General features: G+C 42.8%; 1 protein-coding gene across 10 annotated transcripts in view; it reads right to left on the bottom strand.

Moving 5' to 3' along the window:
- The window catches only part of KIF13A (kinesin family member 13A), a 202,824-nt gene that overhangs the window by 39,506 nt on the left and 142,717 nt on the right, over positions 1 to 20,601 (bottom strand). For 6 of the 10 annotated variants that reach the window (XM_070778345.1, XM_070778347.1, XM_070778348.1 and 3 more), the window contains exons 13-21: positions 19,324 to 19,458; positions 17,556 to 17,686; positions 13,640 to 13,726; positions 13,374 to 13,540; positions 12,065 to 12,184; positions 6,850 to 7,063; positions 4,170 to 4,332; positions 2,823 to 2,963; positions 1,621 to 1,770 (exon numbers count right to left, since the gene is read on the bottom strand). In XM_070778345.1, the coding sequence (XP_070634446.1) occupies positions 1,621 to 1,770; positions 2,823 to 2,963; positions 4,170 to 4,332; positions 6,850 to 7,063; positions 12,065 to 12,184; positions 13,374 to 13,540; positions 13,640 to 13,726; positions 17,556 to 17,686; positions 19,324 to 19,458 (1,308 nt within the window). The remainder of the gene's footprint in view (positions 1 to 1,620; positions 1,771 to 2,822; positions 2,964 to 4,169; positions 4,333 to 6,849; positions 7,064 to 12,064; positions 12,185 to 13,373; positions 13,541 to 13,639; positions 13,727 to 17,555; positions 17,687 to 19,323; positions 19,459 to 20,601) is intronic. The other 4 variants (XM_070778349.1, XM_070778351.1, XM_070778352.1 and 1 more) reach the window with 1 other exon arrangement.

Below are 20,601 nucleotides of genomic sequence, written 5' to 3'. Positions count from 1 at the left end.
ACCGGCCCTGGCACCCAGGCCCTGTGAAAAATTAGTTGATGGCATTTGACATGTGAGACAAATGTGGAGGAAGGAATACGAGAAAGGGAATAAAGGAAATATGAGAAATCAGTTAGAAGATGGTACTTCTTAAGCTTTTTACTCCTAATGTTTTTTGAGAACCTAATACATTTTTAGTAAAATTTTAGGGGTATCAATGGAACACTCAAAGCCCACCATGGACCCTAGCTAGCTTAAGTAACCCTGACTAGGGACTCAGCTACTAGGTCTCTTTGAAATTGGAGTTGTGCCCATTTTTAACATGGGAAAAAGTAAGTTAGCTCACTAGTCTCCCACACCATAGTGTTCACAGGGGGGGTTACACATGTGGGAATATGAGACATGTATTTACACATCACAGCTGGGAACCTAGGGTTTATTTTCTGGGTTCACTTCAGGCAGAGTGGAGCCCTATACTCAGCCTGCTCTAAGAACCACCATGAACCATATGTAAACTACATAGTCAGAGGGAATTTGCTATATGATGCAAAGAGCTCAAACTGGTGCTCTGTGACAACTTAGAGGGGTGGGATGCGGTGAGAGGAAGGTTCAAGAGGGAGGGGACATATGTTTACCTAAAGCTGATTCATGTCGATGTATGGTAGAAACCAATACAATATTGTACAATTATCCTCCAATTAAAAATACATTTTAAAAGTAAAATAAAAATGTAACTTAAAAAAAAAGAATCATGAAAAACAACTTAGTATTTCCAAATTTGCATGTTATTTAAGAACAAATTACTTTTAAATTTAGTAGCATCATGAAATATTGATGCTACTAAATTTAAAATGAAGACATTCGTTGATGAACTGGGTAATAAAAAAAAATGTTTGAACTTGAACATTTTCTGAAATGTTTCAGGCTGACATAAGGCCAATATAATGAAATAACTGATATACGAGAGGCATTTTTTTTTAAGAGGTGGTAACAATGGGATGGTTAAGCTTGTTTGCTTTGAATATTTCAGATTTCAAAATAATCCCCTCAAGTTACATCTTATAAGGGCTTCCCTTGTGGCTCAGATGGTAAAGAATCTGCCTGCAACGCAGGAGACCTGGGTTCAGTCCCTGGGTTGGGAAGATGCCCTGGAGAAGGGAACGGCTACCCACTCCAGTATTCTAGTCTGGAGAATTCCATGGACAGAGAAGCCTGGCAGTCTATACAGTCCATGGGGTCGCAAAGAGCTGGACATGACTGAGCGACTTTCACTTTAACTTTTATATTTTGTAAAGACCACTTAGGGGCCAGGAAGGAGCTAAAGGGTATTATGGAGGTAAGAGATTAAAAGAGAAATCAATGGGGGGCACAGAGCCAAATCTGGTTTCCAAAAGATTTCTAACTTGATTAAAACAAAGAAAATCCTGTGAACCACAAACAAAAAACATGTTCTAATAATCTTTTAAAGCCATGAATTAATGTTGATAGTTCCTATTCATATTAGTAGGGAAAAAAGAACGTGATCCTGAGGCTTCACCCTAGTTTCTGGATGTAAATCAAGAACATAACTTAAATCGAGTTAAAACAACAAAACCCACACTTGGGCCATGGTCATTTTCTCCCAGCCTGGCTTGTCCTTACCTCCCCCTGCTGGCTGATGATAGGAACTGCATACTGAAGCTTCACATCACAGAAGAGACACTCCAGGAACACATTCGCCACGCCAATCAGGTTGTGATTCTCTTGGGCTTCATAGAAAGGGTCACCTCGTTTCCCGCAGAGTCGCTTTGCCTGAGTGGCAGGACAGGTTGGGGGATTGGGGGTAGGGGGTGAGTAGGAAAAGAAAACATCAATCTAATACTATTTAAAACCAGCTATTTTGAAATGTTTCAAAAAGAAAGCATTTATCCACATTGGTTAAAAGTAAAATCAGAATCATGTCATACAAATAAATCAAAACTAGCACACGGGAGGGGCTTGTTAGGGCGATAACTGATGAAAAGGCTGGAAAGCCCTTCTATCAGTTATAGCCCCACCTACCACACACCCCACCCCAACCCTCCCCGTCTTCCCTGGCACACCCTACCCCACATGGTTCTACTCCCTGAGCTCTTCTTCATTTCCTTCGTTGAGTCCTTTTTTCCATTACTAGTGTACGAACAATGGACCACGCTCTCTAAAATTATTCTTAGCATGTACCCAGCCATGAATACCGCTAGGACAGCATGAGCATATGCTAATGAACACAAAACCCATGCTGACCCATCTAAGCTGATTTTTAACACCACTGACAAAACAGCACAAATTCACTTTGTTCCACTTCATTTCACTTGAAATGTACTAAAGATGCAGAAGGTGCTAGGTGTTCTCTTCATGTAGTTCCTATCTGTGTGAGGATCACATATTTTATGACCCATCCAACTGATTTCACTTTACATTTCTAATATAAATGTCCCCAGCATCACTGCAGATATTCAGTGATGCACATGTGTGTGTTCTGACAACTGTGTGTTAGTCACTCAGTTGTGTCTGACTCTCTGTGACCCCGTGGACTATAGCCCCCAGGTTCCCCCGTCTGTGAAATTCTCCAGACAAGAACAGTGGAGTGGGTTGCCATTTCCTTCTCCAATGCATGAAAGTGAAAAGTGAAAGTGAAGTCGCTTAGTCGTGCCTGACTCTTAGCAACCCCATGGACTGCAGCCTACAGGCTCCTCCGTCCACGGGATTTTCCAGGCAAGAGTACTGGAGTGGGGTGCCATTGCCTTCTCCAGTTCTGATGGTTAAGTTACTCATATTCTGTCCTTTTAATGCAACCAAACTCCTTGACATTTTGTCCCTTTTACCTCAGGAATCTTTTCTTTCCATTCTTGATAAAGGTCTCTCATATCAATTAATTTATTCTCCAGCTTCTCAATGGTCCACACTTGGGTGCTCTTTCCTTTCCTCCTCACTTGAATAGCTGGCTCACTCACTATTGCTCCTCTCTGTAGAATATAGAAAACAAAAACAAAAAAACAAACACAGCAAATCTCGTTACAACGTTTTTGGACTGCTGAAGCAATGTGCGTTATCACCAAGTACAAAGTTTAAAAAAGACACATAATGTGTACAAAGAAAGATGAAATCTACCATATACGGAATATTCTAGTTTATTTTCAATCTTCTTTGTAGGGCCGTGCATGCACGTTTTATTTTTAATCACACTTAGAACCAAGCAAAAATACAAATTTCCCATCCCAATTCTTTCTCCACAGTTAACCTTTTTGTGTGGTTAAATATTCTTCAGAAACATAATGTTTAATAGCAACAAAGTGATCTGTTATGGGGATGTATCACTCATTTGACTAATTAGTCTACTGCCCAACATCATGGCTGTTTCAAATGTTTGCTGTTACAAAGGTAACTATGATAAGCATCCTTGTACTAAAGCACATAAACCTTTACAAACACTTCTGTAAGTATGGATTTACAGTAAATTTCGCAAAGGAGAACTACTTGGTCAAAAGACTGAAATGCAAGAAGGCTGATGAGATACCCTCTGACTCATTTCTCACTCACTTGTCGGAGGGAAAAATGAATGGAGAAAAAATTACTTTTCAAGGTTTCTCCCTAAAGAAAAAAATCTTGCAGTTTACTGATGGAAACTTCCAAGTGGCTGCAAAGAATCCTTCTGTGTATATAAAACAAGGATCATAGGAGTTTTCCTTTCTTGTCTCTCTCTCAGAATTGTACTATTATAAGATATTTACATATCCCCCATTTTCAGGAGGCATTTATATGAGAGAGAAAAGCAAGAGGAGTTAGTTATATCCATTTCTGGTTTCAGTGTTTTCTTATTTATTTCTGGCTGCAGCGCGTAGCTTGTGGGATCTTAGTTTCCCAACTAGGGCGTGGACCCTGGACCACAGCAGTGCAAGTGCAGAGTCCTAACCACTGGACCACCAGGGAATTCCCAAGTTGCAATGTGTTAAAGAAAGCATTTAAACTAGCAACTCTTTCAGCCCTCCAGATTCTCATATTCTGATCATATATACCCAAAGAGGTTTCTAGACGGGGTCTTTAAAAGAACAAACCCTCCGGCTCACGTCAGGGTCTCTTCACAGATGTTCTGCGGATGTCAGGGTGATGTTCTACCTCTCAGAAGCTACTGCTGTGCCTCTTGCCCTCCTCTTCTTTGAGAGCATTCTTACCTTCCTGTTGGCACTGAGGTTCGCAGCAGGGATCTGCAGAGTCACCTGGTAGTCGGTGAGCTTGCTCATCTCCTCGGCTAAGAAGTTTGCCTCTCTCACCAGGGTGTTGGCTTTCACCAGCTGCTCCCGAAGTTTTGCCAGACTTTGGCGAAAGAGTTCGTCCCTGTGAGCAACAGAGAAGGAAATGAGAGCATCTGGAGGAAAACTGCAATCCCGTTTTCCAAGTGAGTCATATTATTAGAAAGTAGTAAGAATCTCCTCTCAGACAATTATCTGTCAACCTATTTTTGGCAACTCACCTCTTATCCTCCCCTCTTCCCACCAGGGTTCCATGGGCTATCCACTGGTAACCAGGGATGAGGAGCAAAGGTGCGGGTAACTTAACTTCAAACCATGTTTTAAATCATATAATATTTGACAAAGAATAGATTTTGATATGAAAATGCAAAATAAAAGCCCATAAAGCATTCCTTTAGGAAAAAGAAATCATTATGACTTTTGTAAGCTTTGTAGTAGAGGAGCTCTAGCATAAGGAGAAGTGTTTTATGTGATTTCTTCATTTGGTAGATGTGAGAAGTAGGTACTTTCGGGGCAGCAGCAGTTTGCTTTTCAACTCTAAATGAGTGCTTCTTGATAAATATGTCTCTAACATCCTGACTGAGGAGGCAATGGCACCCCACTCCAGTACTCTTGCCTGGAAAATCCCATGGATGGAGGAGCCTGGTAGGCTGCAGTCTGTGGGGTCACTAAGAGTCGGACACGACTGAGCGACTTCACTTTCCCTTTTCACTTTCATGCATTGGAGAAGGAAATGGCAATCCACTCCAGTGTTCTTGCCTGGAGAATCCCAGGGATGGCGGAGCCTGGTGGGCTGCCGTCTATGGAGTCACAGAGTCGGACACGACTGGAGTGACACAGCAGCAGCAACATCCTGACTAGATCCAAACCCTATTCCATGTTTTCCCAGAGCCACATCTTTTGCCTCAGTAGTCTTTGTCATGTAGCTCAGCTGGTAAAGAATCCGCCTGCAATGCGGGAGACCTCGGTTCGATTCCTGGGACGGGAAGATCCACTGGAGATGGGATAGGCTACCCACTCCAGTATTCTTGGGCTTCCCTGGTGGCTCAGCTGGTAAAGAATCTACCTGCAATGCGGGAGACCTGGATTTGATCCCTGGGTTGGGAAGATCCCCTGGAGAAGGGAACAGCTACCCACTTCAGTATTCTGGCCTGGAGAATTCCACGGTCTATTCCATGGGGTCACAAAGAGCTGGACACGACTGAGTGACTTTCACTTTCAGTCTTTGTCATAGTTTCAGTTTTTCACTTATTTGTATAATTATTTGACTAATAACATCCATCTCCCCTATGAAGCTGTAAGCGCCCCTAGGGCAGGGACCATGTCTTTTTTTTTTGCTTGTCACTACACCTAATTCCTGGCCAAGTACATGGCCCATCATAGAATATGCAAAAATTACCCACTGAATGAAAGAAAGAGTAGAGCTGACCCTTGAACAACATGGGTTTGAACTGCACAGGTCTGCTTAGATGTGGAATTTTTTCTTTATGATCCACGGTTGGTTGAATCTGTGGATGTGGAATGTAGATATCAAGGACCAACTGCAACGTTACACTCGGATTTTCTGCGGCATGGAGTGTCGACACGCAATAAATGCTTAAGAAATGTCCAGTGCTATTATTATTACAACAGAGGAGTTATTAATGGACTGTCAACAAAGCCTGGCCTTCACATTTACTGAATGCATGACTGAGAGGGTATTTCGATTGATTGAAATAATATTTCCCATGACTTGGTGCTGTTGGGATCATAAAAAAGCACCATTCCTAGACTGTGGCAAGAACACAACAGAGCTTTGTAACAATTTACTATCTTTACTGTTGTTACCATTTCCTCCACTACTGCCTCAGTTCTGATACAAATATTTTAAAGTTGTAAATTTAAAAAATTCACAGATTTCTTAACATTAAAACTGCATTTAAATTGACTCCAAAGTAAGAGAAATAAAAGAACAAGAAACGCTTTTTATGCTTTGAGTGAGTGAAAGTCGCTCAGTCATGTCCAATTCTTTGGGACCCCATGAACTGTAGCCCGCCAGGCTCCTCTGTCCATGGATTTCTCAGGCAAGAATACTGGAGTGGGTTGCCATTTCCTTCTCCAGAGGATCTTCTGGACCCAGGGATCAAACCCGGGTCTTCTGCATTGCAGGCGGATTCTTTACCGTCAAAGACACCAGGGAAGCCTGCTTTTATGCTTTAGAACTATTCAATTGTCTTTACTTCAAAACGAAACAGTGATATTCTAACTTGGCACCATTTTTACTGAAGGGTAAGACGGCAGGTGTAATCTTTAACAACTGACGTCACAGTAAACATACTTGAAAGTGAAAAAGTCTCTCAGTCATGTCCGACTCTTTCGGACCCCATGGACTGTAGCCTGCCGGGCTCCTCCATCCATGGGATTTTCTAGGCAACAAGACTGGAGTGGGGTGCCATTTCCTTCTCCAGGGGAACCTTCCTTGAAAGACAAGGCAACTGCTAACAATTCAGACACAGAAGTAAGATTTCCCTCTTTGCTAGGTTTGTCCCCCGTTGACGTGCCTTACAATGGCCTCCCCTGAGGCCCCGAGGCCTTGCCCCGGGCCCCTGGGTCCCCTTCCTACCTCTCCTCGGCCCACTGGGTCACCTTCTGCTGCGCCGTCTGGCTGCTGTAGGCCAGGCGGTCGGGGCCGCTGATCTGGGGCTGCCTCTCCGGGGACAGCTGCTGGCGGAGCTGCTCCAGCTCCCGCTCGTACATGAGTCGCTGCTCCTCGAGGGCGCTTCGCTTTTCTTCCAGGTACTGTTTCTCCAAGACCTGCACCACGTTCTGAACTGGGTCTGGCAAGCCAAGAGACAAGGCAAGGGGCTCTTCAGCGGTGGCTCAGACCGGCAGCGCCCCCCACCCCCAGCGAGGCTTCTAACGAGGACCGTCTCCTCCCCCAGATGGAGCCTTTCAGTGCTCTTGTCTGGGAGCGGCCGGCCGGGCCCGGTCAGGTGGAATTCTCTCCATTTCCTTTTTCAGGTGGAATTCTCTCCATTTCCTTTTTCTTAACATTTCAGATTAAACACGTTGTATGGAAACATTCCTCACATCTACTATTACGTTCTTCAATTTGATGAGCTCGCCCTGATGTGTAGAAAGGTGGCTCAACTACAAAAAGAAGAGGGTAGAGGAAAAAGGGATGGTATTCTATCCACCGAGAAGAAAGACTCAATGAAATCTAAGGTGATTTCAAAGACAGAGCCACACAAGATTTTGATTTTATGTCGTCACTTTTTAGGTGCATTTAGCATTGGTTTTAGTTGACAAAGGGTTTATAGTTCCCATTGACAAAGCGTTTATAGTTCTGATGTGGCTAAAAATTTGTTTCTCCTGAATTTCTCTAATGTGCGAGGAAACTTACAGATTACAGCATCTGTTTGAAAATATGAATTGAGTATATGGTCTGCCAATTTCTCAGGTGTTAATAGCCAAGAAAGCAATTCACTTACAAAAACAAAAGTCTACTTCTGCTTTTTTGCTTTTGCAGATTGAGAGATGACCAACATACATGTGGGTGAACAAGTATTAGAAATACTAATAGATCTTGTTTAAAGGGGCCCTGACTATGACTAGCGGTGGTTATGGTGTAGGTAGGACTCAATCCTAAAGAGCTAATTGGCTGTCCCGGGACATTAGCTTGGTAACGGCCAATGACCTGGATGCAGTGCACAAAGTTTAAGGAAAGCACAGACCATGCGTACAAAAGAGAAAACTATGACACATGTAAGTGAGGAGGCCATAATGGGGAAACAGTATGTTAGACAATCTGGATGATAAACAAAGAAATTTACCATAACAGTAAATATTTCCTTGAAGTACATAAGACCTAGGAGATTTACTTGTATTCTCAGACTAGCCTGCGATTTACACACTTGCCTATTATTCAGCGCAGTGTCCTATTTCTACAAATTGACTCTCATTTTAATTTCTGGACTAAGAGAAGGAAATTAAGAGGAATCTTCACATCACCTGATGATGGATACTGACTGACTAGACCAGAAGACCCTATCAATTTGTGAAATAAGCATTCATATTTTACTAGTTTTCTATATGAGAAGGGGGGGTGGGGAAACAGTACTTTAACTTAAAAAAGAATGAAAGAATACAAAACAGAGTAAAAGTAATTTTAAAAATCACTAGATATACACAGTATAGGTGAGCTGTTTTAATAAAAATGATGACCACAACAGCAATAATAATTCTACTATCTGTTGGCTTATGTCTCAGGGTAGAGGCACTATATGCTTTTCATGCATCATCTCACGAAAGCCTTGCAACAAAGCTAGGGGTGGGCAGCATTCCCATTTTAAAGAGGAGACAAATGGAGCTCAGAAAAGTTAAGTGGCCAACCCAAGATGGCACAGCTAATAAGCAAAGCAACAGAGCCGGGTTTTGAACTCAGACCAGAGTTAATTATCTGGGGTAGGAAACAAACTTAGTAATAAATTATACTCTTACCTCCAATGTTTTCCTCAGAATTAGTACTCTGCTAAAGAACAGATGTTTAAAAAAGACTGTTCTTTGCTGATGTAAAATTCTAAAATTCATTTCTTTTTTCAAAGAAGAATACTTTTCTTCATAGAGTCCTGACATAAGAGTCCCTGAAATGCATCACCTGAAAGGCCAGTGGAAAATGGACTCCAAAAAAAAACCCTTCTTACACAAAGACAGACCATGGCTGGGCAAGACCTCTCCCACAGTGAAAACTGATAAACTCCAAAGGATGAGAACTTCTGATACAGCCTTAGAGCCTCTGGAAGAAAAATTGTAAATAATATAGTAATGTTTTTTGAGAAAGTTTTAAAAAATTTTACATTTAAGGGCTAGAGAAGTTCTCTCAGAATTTTATATATATATATTTCTCAAACAGTGATATATATATATATTTTCTATTTAGGCTCTAGGTGTCAAAAAGAAAGGACAGGGTCCTCACCATCCATTTACAGGGCCCTAAAATAACCTCAGATATGCAGATGACACCACCCTTATGGCAGAAAGTGAAGAGGAACTCAAAAGCCTCTTGATGAAAGTGAAAGTGGAGAGTGAAAAAGTTGGCTTAAAGCTCAACATTCAGAAAACAAAGATCATGGCATCCGGTCCCATCACTTCATGGCAAATAGATGGGGAAACAGTGTCAGACTTTATTTTTTGGGGCTCCAAAATCACTGCAGATGGTGACTGCAGCCATGAAATTAAAAGACGCTTACTCCTTGGAAGGAAAGTTATGACCAACCTAGATAGCATATTCAAAAGCAGAGACATTACTTTGCCAACAAAGGTCCGTCTAGTCAAGGCTATGGTTTTTCCTGTGGTCATGTATGGATGTGAGAGTTGGACTGTGAAGAAGGCTGAGCGCCAAAGAATTGATGTTTTTGAACTGTGGTGTTGGAGAAGACTCTTGAGAGTACCCTGGACTGCAAGGAGATCCAACCAGTCCATTCTGAAGGAGATCAGCGCTGGGATTTCTTTGGAAGGAATGATGCTGAAGCTGAAACTCCAGTACTTTGGCCACCTCATGTGAAGAGTTGACTCACTGGAAAAGACTCTGATGCTGGGAGGGATTGGGGGCAGGAGGAGAAGGAGACGACAGAGGATGAGATGGCTGGATGGCATCACTGACTCGATGGACGTGAGTCTGAGTGAACTCTGGGAGTTGGTGATGGACAGGGAGGCCTGGCATGCCGCGATTCATGGGGTCACAAAGAGTTGGACACGACTGAGCGACTGAACTGAACTTGGTGTGTATGAACCTTTTTTCAGAGAAAGAAAACTGGAAAACACACGATTTTTTTTTTTTACAAAATCATAGTCTAGGGCTTTGGCTAAAAGACACTGAATAAGATGTTTAATTCTTATTTCTACTTGCTGGTCAATGGTGTGTGGAAACACACATATCCCAAGTGGCTGAGGAGGGAGTTCCACGCCAACACACAGGTGATGCGACTGGCCATGACACAGCACCCCTACTGCTCACCAGGCCTTCTCAGAAGCCACAGAACAACACACAGATGTGCCAGAGAGCAACTCCAAGCATCCTTCCCCTCACCTGCCATGGACCAGCCCGGAAAGCCCTGCTCGGGGACTCCAGATGTAGCCGGCATACATAGAACCCAGGAGAGGTACAGAGGCTGAGGTTTCTTTTTCCCTCTGATCCCAACACAAGTCTGGAAACACTTTTCTCTGGATAACATTTTCTTTCCGAATTAATTGACCTGTTTTAAGCCTTTCTCAGTATACAGCATATTCTTTTTATTTTGGCCACACATGACGGCTTGTGGGGTCTCAGTTGCCCGACCAGGGATTGAACCCAGGTCCTTGGAGGTAAAAGCATAGAACCCTAACTGCTGGGAATTTCCTGTACAGCATATTCTTTTTTGTTTGTTTGTTTTTAAATTCAAACTTTTTATTTTGTATTGGGGTATAGTCAATTAACAATGTTGTGACAGTTTCAGGTAAACAGCAAAGGGACTCAGCCATGTCTGTACATGTATCTGTTCTCCCTATATCGCATACTCGTAAAAAGATCATTCCAATCAGCATGTCAGTCTGACTCTGTGATATGGGCCAGGACAGAAACCAAAGATGCTCTGGCCTGTTCTCAAATCACCAGTCCACTGTCAAGAGTGTTAACAGTTTCCTTCATTTCCTTATCACTTTGTTCCTCTTGAATGAACTGTTTTAAAACTCAGTGAGCCTGGAGCCTCAGGCCAAGAAACCAAAGGGGTAAGTGTTTTAGGAGAGAAAGGACCTCTTTTCCTTTGGGCATAGCATGCTCCCTTCTTCCTTACTTTATTCTCTGCCTGGTACATAACTATGCAATCAGCGCAAACTTGTTTGTCCCGTGTATGGGAAAGAGAGAGGGTGATGGTGTAAAGGTTGAAGGGCATTTACGTGACCCAGAGGAAAGTGAAAGTGAAAGTCACTCAGCTGTGTCCGACCCTTTGCAACCCCATGGTCTATACAGCCCATGGAATTCTCCAGGTCAGAAGACTGGAGTGGGTAGCCTTTTCCTTCTCCAGGGGATCTTCCCAACCCAGAGATCGAACCCAGGTCTCCCACACTGCAGGCGGATTCTTTACCAGCTGAGCCATAAGGGAAGCCTCAGGACCCAGAAAATTAAAAAAAAGAAAAAAAAGTGACCCAGAGAATTAGAATTAATTCGTATCAAGATGCCTAAGGCACTGAATCAAAGGGCAGAATAGATCTTTTGAGGGAAAAAGGAACCTTTGAATTCCAGATGGAATAAGCTCTGGGACCGTTCAGCAGACCCTCAGTTCTTCTTTACTTTAGAGCTGCCACTGACTCTGTGAAAACAGTTGTTGTCGAGAAAAACATATTATGGTCTAAAAATACTAGGTTTGCTTTTACTCTTAATTCAAATGAACTGGGTTTTAGACCATTAATTATTCTAGAGATTTGAAGATACGCTATTTTAGTTTATCACTGAGATAATGCAGGTGACTATTTACCCAGGAGTACCATATCCTGAACTCCTGTGCTGTCAACAGAAATAAAAATACTAGAGACACTTCTTGCTGTTGGATACATGAAGAAAAGAACAGCCACCAGGTTCTAACCATTGGGAAGGCCATGGAATTTGGAAACGGGGAGGAAGCGGTCATAACTGAAAAGGGAACATTGCTCCAACAAGAATTCAGAGCACCTCTGCCAGGCAGAAGACTGCGGTGTCTTCCCCGTCATGTTAGATCTGGCCAAAGCATGAAGCACAAGCACCAACCAGCAGCCCTGCTAAAAACCAGTCAAGCTCCTTCAAGCTAAAGCCAATCAGTTAAAACCTTTATCCCAGTGTTTGTGGAGGAGCTTCGTCTGAAACCACATGAGAGGGAAGAGAATCTTCAAATAGGACCACCAAGGGGATGACCACCAGGCAGACAGGCTTATGATCGGGAAGCCACCTAAGCAGTAGAGGTGAAGAGTATGAATTCTGCCCGGCCGCCAGCATTTCAGCATCGTATCAGAGCACGTCGATGTGCCCTACAGGGGAGCTTCACTTAGCAAGGGGAGTGGGTAAAGCAGAGTGACGGGGAAATATTGCTTTTAAATGAATGAAATCAACACTAGAGATCAAAGTCTGATCTAGAATACAAATGGATACTTACGTTAACACCACGAGCCAGGCCACTGATGACCAACTGCTCTGCCTAAGAAGACTGGAGGGATTAACAAATACTACACACTCACTGGTTATCCAGGGGGGATCGTGTGTGTGTGTGTGTGTGTGTGTGTGTGTAAATATATAAATAAATATATGATAAGCAGGTAGTGATTGGAGAAATTAGAAATGTGTGCCATGGGATGGTAGATGATTAAATGGATATCACTTAGATGCTTCGCAGAGTTGGAGAACAGAGACACCCAGAAGCCTGTAAATGCATCGAAAGCAAGAAGCTCTCTTCTAACGGGCGTTCCTTCACCTGGAGTTTGGAACTGCACTCTCCTGTCACACCCTGCACCTACTGGGGCTTCCAAACAACCGCTCAGAGGAGACTTGCTGCTCAGGCATGTTGTTAACCGACCCACTAATGTGATCCTGTCTGAGCATGAAATGTGTGTCGGGACTCCTCCCAACTTGGCGAGCAAGTGGCAGAATGGGCTGGAGCTTGGGTCCCAGCTGTGGTCCTCCCTGTGCTGCGCTGTCAGGAGCCCCCGTAGTTAATCTTAATCTCTAATCTTTTTTTCTTTTTAAAATGTTTGGCCACAGCATGGCACGTGGGATCTTAGTTCCCCAGCCAGGGATTGAACCTGTGCCCTCTGCACCAGAAGGAAGAGTCTTAACCATTGTCATGGAAATCCCTTAATCCCTAATCTTAATGATGCTCTTTTCTGTTGTTCTATACTCTACATAGTAATACATCACACTTGTTTTTTCATCTGGCCTTTTCTTGACACTTCATTTTTATAATTAAAAAGAGAGGTCCTTGAAGGGAAAAATCCAGAAATAAACAAAAAAGGTCAAAAGCTTTATTCCTGCAACAGAATACCCAATTTGATATGCCAGAAATCTGACAATTCTCTAGTCATGCTCAAATTCCTCTTGGAGTCATTTAAAGAGGAGAGAGAGAAAGTAACTGTTTAGGGTCTCACCATTGCTATTCAGCGTTTTCATGATAACCTCCATCTGCGCAAATTCGTAGTTATAGTCTGGTTCTGAGGACGCTTCACTGGCCGCGTCCAGGTCGTGCTCCGGCGGGCCTGTCTCTTTCTCAAAGTCTTTCAACCAATCTCGCCGTTTCCTCTTGGGCAAATTAATCCTGTGGGGTTTTTGACCATTAGAGAAAATCAGTGTGTTTCACACTCAGGTAACAGAAAAGACATGGCAGTGAACATAATTGTGAGCACAAGGTGCTTACCTGAAGAAGTGGTTGTTTCCCCACAGGATTCGGTCCCCATGCCACAGCTGGGTGGTGCTGCACACGAGGGTGCCATTGACACAGGACCTGGGGGACACGACGTGGAGGGATGTGTCAGCTCAACAGTAAAGAGCAGAAAACGCCGACCCAGGGGCTCAAGAGGTAAGCGGGGGAGCTCTCTCTAATAGACATAAAGGGCCATGCAGTGTCCTTTATTATCTAAAATAATAATTATTTTAAATAAGGATCACTGCTGAATGATCCTTCTAAAAACTCAGTTTCTCATTCTCACTAGCCATGTGTCAATTCTCAAGAGCCCCACCTCAATGTGTGTGCACACCTGCTCAGTTGCTAAGTCGTGTTCAACTATTTGCGACCCCACGGCCTGTAGCCCCGCCAGGCTCCTCTGTCCGTGGGATTTCCCAGGCGAGGATAATGGAGTGGGTTGCCAATTCCTACTCCAGGGGATCTTCCTGACTCAGGGACTGAATCTGTGTCTGCTGCATTGGCGGGTGGATTCTTTACAGCTGAGCCACCAGGAAAGCCCACACCACCTCGATAGTGGTGGTGAGACCTACCAAAATGGTCTCAGCGGACAGAGAACCTTTCCACGGTCTCACAAAGTTCTACTGAGCAGTGTTATTCTAGAATAAAACTAAAAACGGTTCCAGAGTAAATCAGAGAGAAATATAATAATATTTACTTCTTTTACTTATTACTTCTGTGATCATTTGCATCTTTAGATACACTATTCTAGGTGCTCGCTTATACACACACATACACACACACATATCATGCTCTTACTACAATAATATAAAAAAGAAAAAGTTATGGAAACTGGTTTGGCAATGTACCCAAGCCAAGAAATTAGCATAGAAGTAATTTCCACTTGGACACATGCCAGGGGTACATGGAGGAAGCAAATATAAAATCTCCTCGCAGGAAATTATGTAGCCTCATCCAGGCCACAAGACTCCTACAAACCACTGAAGAGGAACAAATCTGAAAAATCATGAACTGCTTTAGGAAGCAAAGTTATCAGCAGATACAACAAACAGTTGGACTGAAGCCCCAACAACATCAAAGAAGAGCATTTCCAAATAAAGGCAATGAAATAAGTAAAAATAAAATTACTAAAGCATATAATGGAGTAAAAACAAAATTCTACCAATAGAGACCAGGCATATCTTAAAAAAGACTTCTTAGACTTCTACAAGTGAAAAACAGAGACACAGATTAACACTCAATAGACTGTAGTTAAGCAGCAGGTAAGACATGCGAAGAGAGACCTGCGGAAGATTCAGGGAAATAATGACTATCCCTTCACCTCACCTCCTTCTCTTGCTATGTCTCCAATCCCATTCCCATCTTCACAATCAAGATTCTCCACCCACTTCCTCACCTCCTAGTCTTCCTTGTTTACTTTCCTTCCATACCCACAACTGCCTGGTACCCAAACATCCACGGGCTGTTAATGTCTTCCTAACTGCTATGTCCCACAGAAGCTCTTTAGCTTCTATACTGACCTCTTCTTTAAATGTTCTCTTTTCTTGGATTCCATCATTGTACCTTGCCTATCTGACTCCCTGTCTCAGCCCCCTTCATGGATTATCTTCAGATCATCCCATAGACATTGGTTTAATGCTTCCACTATTCATTCTAGATCCACTTTCAAAACAGGCAACACATAACACCCAGCTGTGTATCTTTAGTGTAGGGTGTACAGTGCTAAATCCAACGTGCACCTGGAAATCTTCACACCGATATCCCAAGGACAGCTCAAACTCAAAATATCCCAAACTGAACTCATTACTACTCATTACCTATCATCCTGCAAGCCTCTTCCTCCTCTAATATACCTTTTCTTGATTTAGTAGCACCACTATTTACCTCATTTCTAAGACAGAAACTTAATAGTGCTGACTTCTTTTCCTTTACTGAGTTCCTATGCTGTCTCTGAGCATATCACTAAATCTTGCCAACTCTTACATAATTCTAAAATATATTTTGTTCTTCACTTCTTTTGCTACTGTGCATTCCCATGACAAGAGCATATTCTAAGTCCTGCAAACCCCACATACTTTTATAGTGATCATATTTGCAGGTTATAAAGATCACTTTAGAAGGAGCGCTTAGCTTCCTGTAAAATAACTGTTGTTTCTATACATCCTCCCCCACTAGGCTTTGAGTCACTATTCTTGGACATTCCCAGCACAGAGCCTAGAGCAAGTATACTGAATGAATGAACCACTGGCCTCAGGTCATAGGAAAGGAGGAGACTGAGCATGGTGGGAACGGAAGAAAAGTAGGGTAAAAAGACTTGGAGGTAAAATCAGGTACGAGGAAATCTCCTGAATAAGATCATTTTCAGATATAGAGTTGAAAGAGAAAGTGATTAAATTGTCACGTTGTGTGTGTGTGTGTGTGTGTGTGCATGTGTATATACACACGTAATTTTGTCAATTAAAAAAGTAGGAAAAAAACTCCAGAGCTTCTAATGGAGGGGTATAGCACAAAGTTCAATTTTATTTGAACTTGGAATAAATAAAAATTAAGGACTAGTATCACCTTATCATTAAATATGTTAACAATATATCACTTTAACATAAGACCTACAGATTTCATGAATCACGCATGTTGATGGTTTCAGTCTCAGGTTTTCATCACTTGGAAATGTATACGGCTGATATTAACAGAGTAATTTGACAAGAATGTCGTTTTCTTCATAAAAACGTATGTTCTGAATTATAATGCTGTGCGTTAATGAATATTGTTTTAAGACTTCATTTTATACATGCTTATAAAATAATGGAAGACATCATTTAGTAGAAAATAAAAAGTAAATATATTACCCTGTCAATTCTCAAATTTTTACATATTATAGCTTAGCTTAGGAATTCTTCATATAATGGGGTTATCTGATTTTAACTGCTTTTCATATAATGCATTATATGGGTAACAACTAACTTTATTCAATATTTATGTGTGTCAGGCACTGAGGGAAGTGATTTGTATGTTTTGTCTACCATTAGCCTAGGAGTCGGACACGACTGAGCGACTTCACTTTCACTTTTCACTTTCATGCATTGGAGAGGGAAATGGCAACCCACTCCAGTGTTCTTGCCTGGAGAATCCCAGGGACGGGGGTGCCTGGTGGGCTGCTGTCTATGGGGTCACACAGTCGGACACGACTGAAGTGACTTAGCAGCAGTAGCAGCCTTATTTATCACATGAGGGAATTGAAGATTAGATAAAAGAGGTATCTTATCTAAGATCACCCAGCTAGTAAAGGCAGAATCAGCCACGCCGAAGCTGGTGCTCTAAATTTTGCTTACACAGCTCTCTATAAGCAGAAAGCAAAAGCTACTGTGGCCTTAACTTTGATAACTGAACAAACAGAAAGGGGCAGTCTACTCCTGAAAATGAGGCACTTAAGCTATGTTAAGGTACTTTTATTTTTTTGTTCTTCTCTACCATCTCTTTATTTTTATTATTTTAAAATTAATTTTTATTGGAGTCTAGGGCTTCCCAGGTGGCTCAGCAGTAAAGAACCTGCCTGCCAATGCAGGAGACACAAGTTTAATCCCTGAGTCTGGAAGATCCCCTGGAGAAGGAAGTGGCAACCGAATACTCCAGTATTCTTGCCTGGAAAACTCCATGGACAGAGGCGCCTGGTGGGCTACAGTCTATGGGGTTTAAGGAGCTGGACAGGACTTAGCTACTCAATGACGACAATAGTTGCTTTACAATGTTCTGTTAGTTTCTGCTGTATGGCAAGGTAAATCAGCCATGTGGATACATATATCCCCTCTTCCTTGGACTGCCTTCCCATGTAGGTCCTCACAGAGCATTTAAGTAGAGCTCCCTGAGCTACGCGGTAGGCTCTCATTAGTTATCTATACGGTACTTTTCTTACCGTGCATTTTCTTTTGGAGTGAGGCTGACCTCTCCATCAGAGCCAATGTCGATCTCACAGTGCTCAGGCTGAATTCCTATCCCAAAGAGCTGGATGTCCTGAGAGGTGTCGGCACCTACCCTGGTGTGGTCCTGGTAACAGATTGTTCAAGACAGAAACACCTACACTTGCAGGTAACTCAGTAAAAGTTTATCACAGTCAATTTGAATAACCCAACAGACCACGGATAACAACATTAGGTGAACCAGACAGGAGATGCGAGATCTGGTGCATTGTAGGTCAAAAGCTTACCTTAACACTCTAAATTTAAAACATGTTTAAACACTATAGAAAAAAATACAAAACAAAACCCTAATCAACAGTGATTAGCTAATATTTTGGAACATAAAGAAGTCAGATTTGACAATAGAAAATCTTGAGCTCCAATTTTAACTTGATGACTGTTTATGTGACCATGGCCAAGCCATTTCATTCTAAGCCTGTCCCCCTCTCCTCCCGCAAAACCAAAACAGTATTATTATGATCTAATGAATAGGATTCTTTCTCAAGAATCACTTGAATTAACAGTGAAAGTCTTTGAGAAAAGCTATATAAATTCAAGAAACACTGAAAATAGTTTCATGGAGAATCATATTTTCAACTTTTAAAATGATAAACAAAAGTTGAGTTGCTAATACTAAATTACAGAGTATTCATGCCTGTGGGTTATACAGTGTACATGTTAGCATGATTCTTAAGTACTTCAAAACTCAGACATGTGAGGACTGTGATTCCTGCTGGTTGAGCCCAGTGTGCAGCCCCTTTGCCTGTTCTGTTGCTCTAAAAGTCATGCAGTCTCTGTGACAATAAAAAGACTTCCCTGTTCAACAGAGAAAGCGCAGTGCATGGTCTTTCAAAATCAAGAATTCAGAAACAATCCCTTACCGCTTCATCCTTTCCTAAATGAACAGATCTTAAGTCTGTGAGCGGACTCTCAGTAAGTCAGGGGCTATTTATGTCATATTTGTTTCTGGAAAAAGTAGAATAACAAGGATTCTAGAAGACTGAGGCTCCTTTCTTCACTTCAAGTTTATTCTCCACTGCATTCTGCATATTCACGAGGCAGCTCAGAATCCCTAACGAAGGAGTTTGACAACCGCTGCAGTGACTGCTGCAGTATGGTCAGTGACATGACCTTGAGGCCACAGGGCCAAACCCCAAAGCACACACCCATCTCCACACCTGAGGGTGATCATGGGACCAAGAGTTACTTCCTAAGGACGCAGGTTTAGAAGGGATGGATATGGAAGAATCCTAGGGAAAAACCCTAGCTGTGTAATTTCCCATCATAGTCTGCTTTAGGCTTGTGCTGACCTCAAGATCCCCTTAGGATTACTCAGACGCATAATGGTGACTCTCCAGAGCTTCTCAGAATCCTGTCGCCATAGCCAGAGATCACCCTGACACCCCTGGTGGCTCCCCCTGCCCCTCTGAAATCAGCCCAGCTAGGCAGCCCCAGTATAATATTGGTTGGTCCAGAAGTTTGTCGGGGGTCTTTCCATAACATCTTATGGAAAAGATGTTTGGCCAACCCAAACTTTTTGGCTGACGCAATACAAAACAGCTAGTTCTCGCTCAGTGGTAACTCGACTGAACTACCATTCCTCTTACTTTTAATGAGAGCTAAGCTGGATACAAAAAGCAAGATCATGGGGACAGGTACCCAGACCCAAGTGGGATCGTACATGAAGGAATCAGGATGGCGGCTATCTGCTCATATACTTCTTACCTTTAAATAATAAACCAGAAGTTCGTTGAGAGCAGGGTCTGCATTCAGGTTGACCAAGTAGCACTTGTCATCTCCTACTTTGATACCAGAAGTCTCCAGGGAGATCCCCATGCTTTCAAGTTGCCGCTGCCTCTCCTGTGCAGAGACACACAAAAGCAGGAAAGCTCTGTGTGTTGCTCGAGTCAGGAGATGTACCAATGGAAAGTCACTATTTCTGGGGACAACGCCAGTGAAACAACACATTCTACTCAGCTCAACCAAGTTTCTGAGCGTCTAAGACATGTGACATCTTGTGTCAGTGTCACAGGAGCACCAGGGGTGAACCAGGTACCGGCCCGCCCTTAAGGGGCTTCCAGTCCAGTGGAGGGGATGAGACCACAGGGCTAGAGATGAAAGAGGAGAGCCCCGAGCCTCTGAAGAGGAACACCGTGCTGCGGGACTTCAAAGGACGGAGATTGCGATGGGTTAAGAGTCCAGGAAAGGCTTCAGGAAGAGAATACATTTGAGATGGTTCTTGAGGCACAAGAAGAATTTCAAGAGGAAGAAACGGAGGAGTTGCAAGGTAAGGGCAGAGGGAAGTACGGTGAGGACTCAGGATGCGGTGGATGAACGCAGGTGTCAAGAACCCCTAGTCCAAGGACCCCACGTATAACACAGGGAGCGCTGCTCAATGTTATGGGCAGTCTGGAGAGGAGGGGAGTTGGGGGAAAATGGATACGTGTATAAGTATGGCTGAGTTGCTCTGCTGTGCACCCAAAACTGTCACAACATTGTTAATCGGCTAGACTTCAATGTAAAATAAAAAGTTAAAAAAAGAAAAGAATCCCTAGTCAATGTGGGAAAGTAGTGGGAGATGGGGCTGGAAGAGCAGGCCTCTCCTTTTTGCAGAGGGCCTTGAATTCATTCGGGCTTCCCTGGTGGCTCAGAGGTTAAAGCGTCTGCCTCTAATCCGGGAGACCTGGGTTCGATCCCTGGGTCAGGAAGATCCCCTGGAGAAGGCAATGGCAACCCACCCCAGTATTCTTGCCTGGAGAATCCCATGGACGGAGGAGCCTGGTGGGCTACAGTCCATGGGGTCACAAAGAGTCGGACACCACTGAACGACTTAACTTTCACTTTCACTTTGAATTCATTCAAGTTATTCATGAAATGTTTTTTGTGTTAGGTACTAACCTAGGGCTGGGAATACAAGAGCAAACAAAACATAGTTACTTCTTTCACCAAAAATTATATTCTAGTGGAAGGACACAGACCATAACAAAATAGACAGGTAAAATA

This window comes from Bos indicus, chromosome 23 (genome assembly GCF_029378745.1).
Source record: "Bos indicus isolate NIAB-ARS_2022 breed Sahiwal x Tharparkar chromosome 23, NIAB-ARS_B.indTharparkar_mat_pri_1.0, whole genome shotgun sequence".
Taxonomy (NCBI): domain Eukaryota; kingdom Metazoa; phylum Chordata; class Mammalia; order Artiodactyla; family Bovidae; genus Bos; species Bos indicus.
This window is presented reverse-complemented; position numbering and strand designations above follow the sequence as displayed.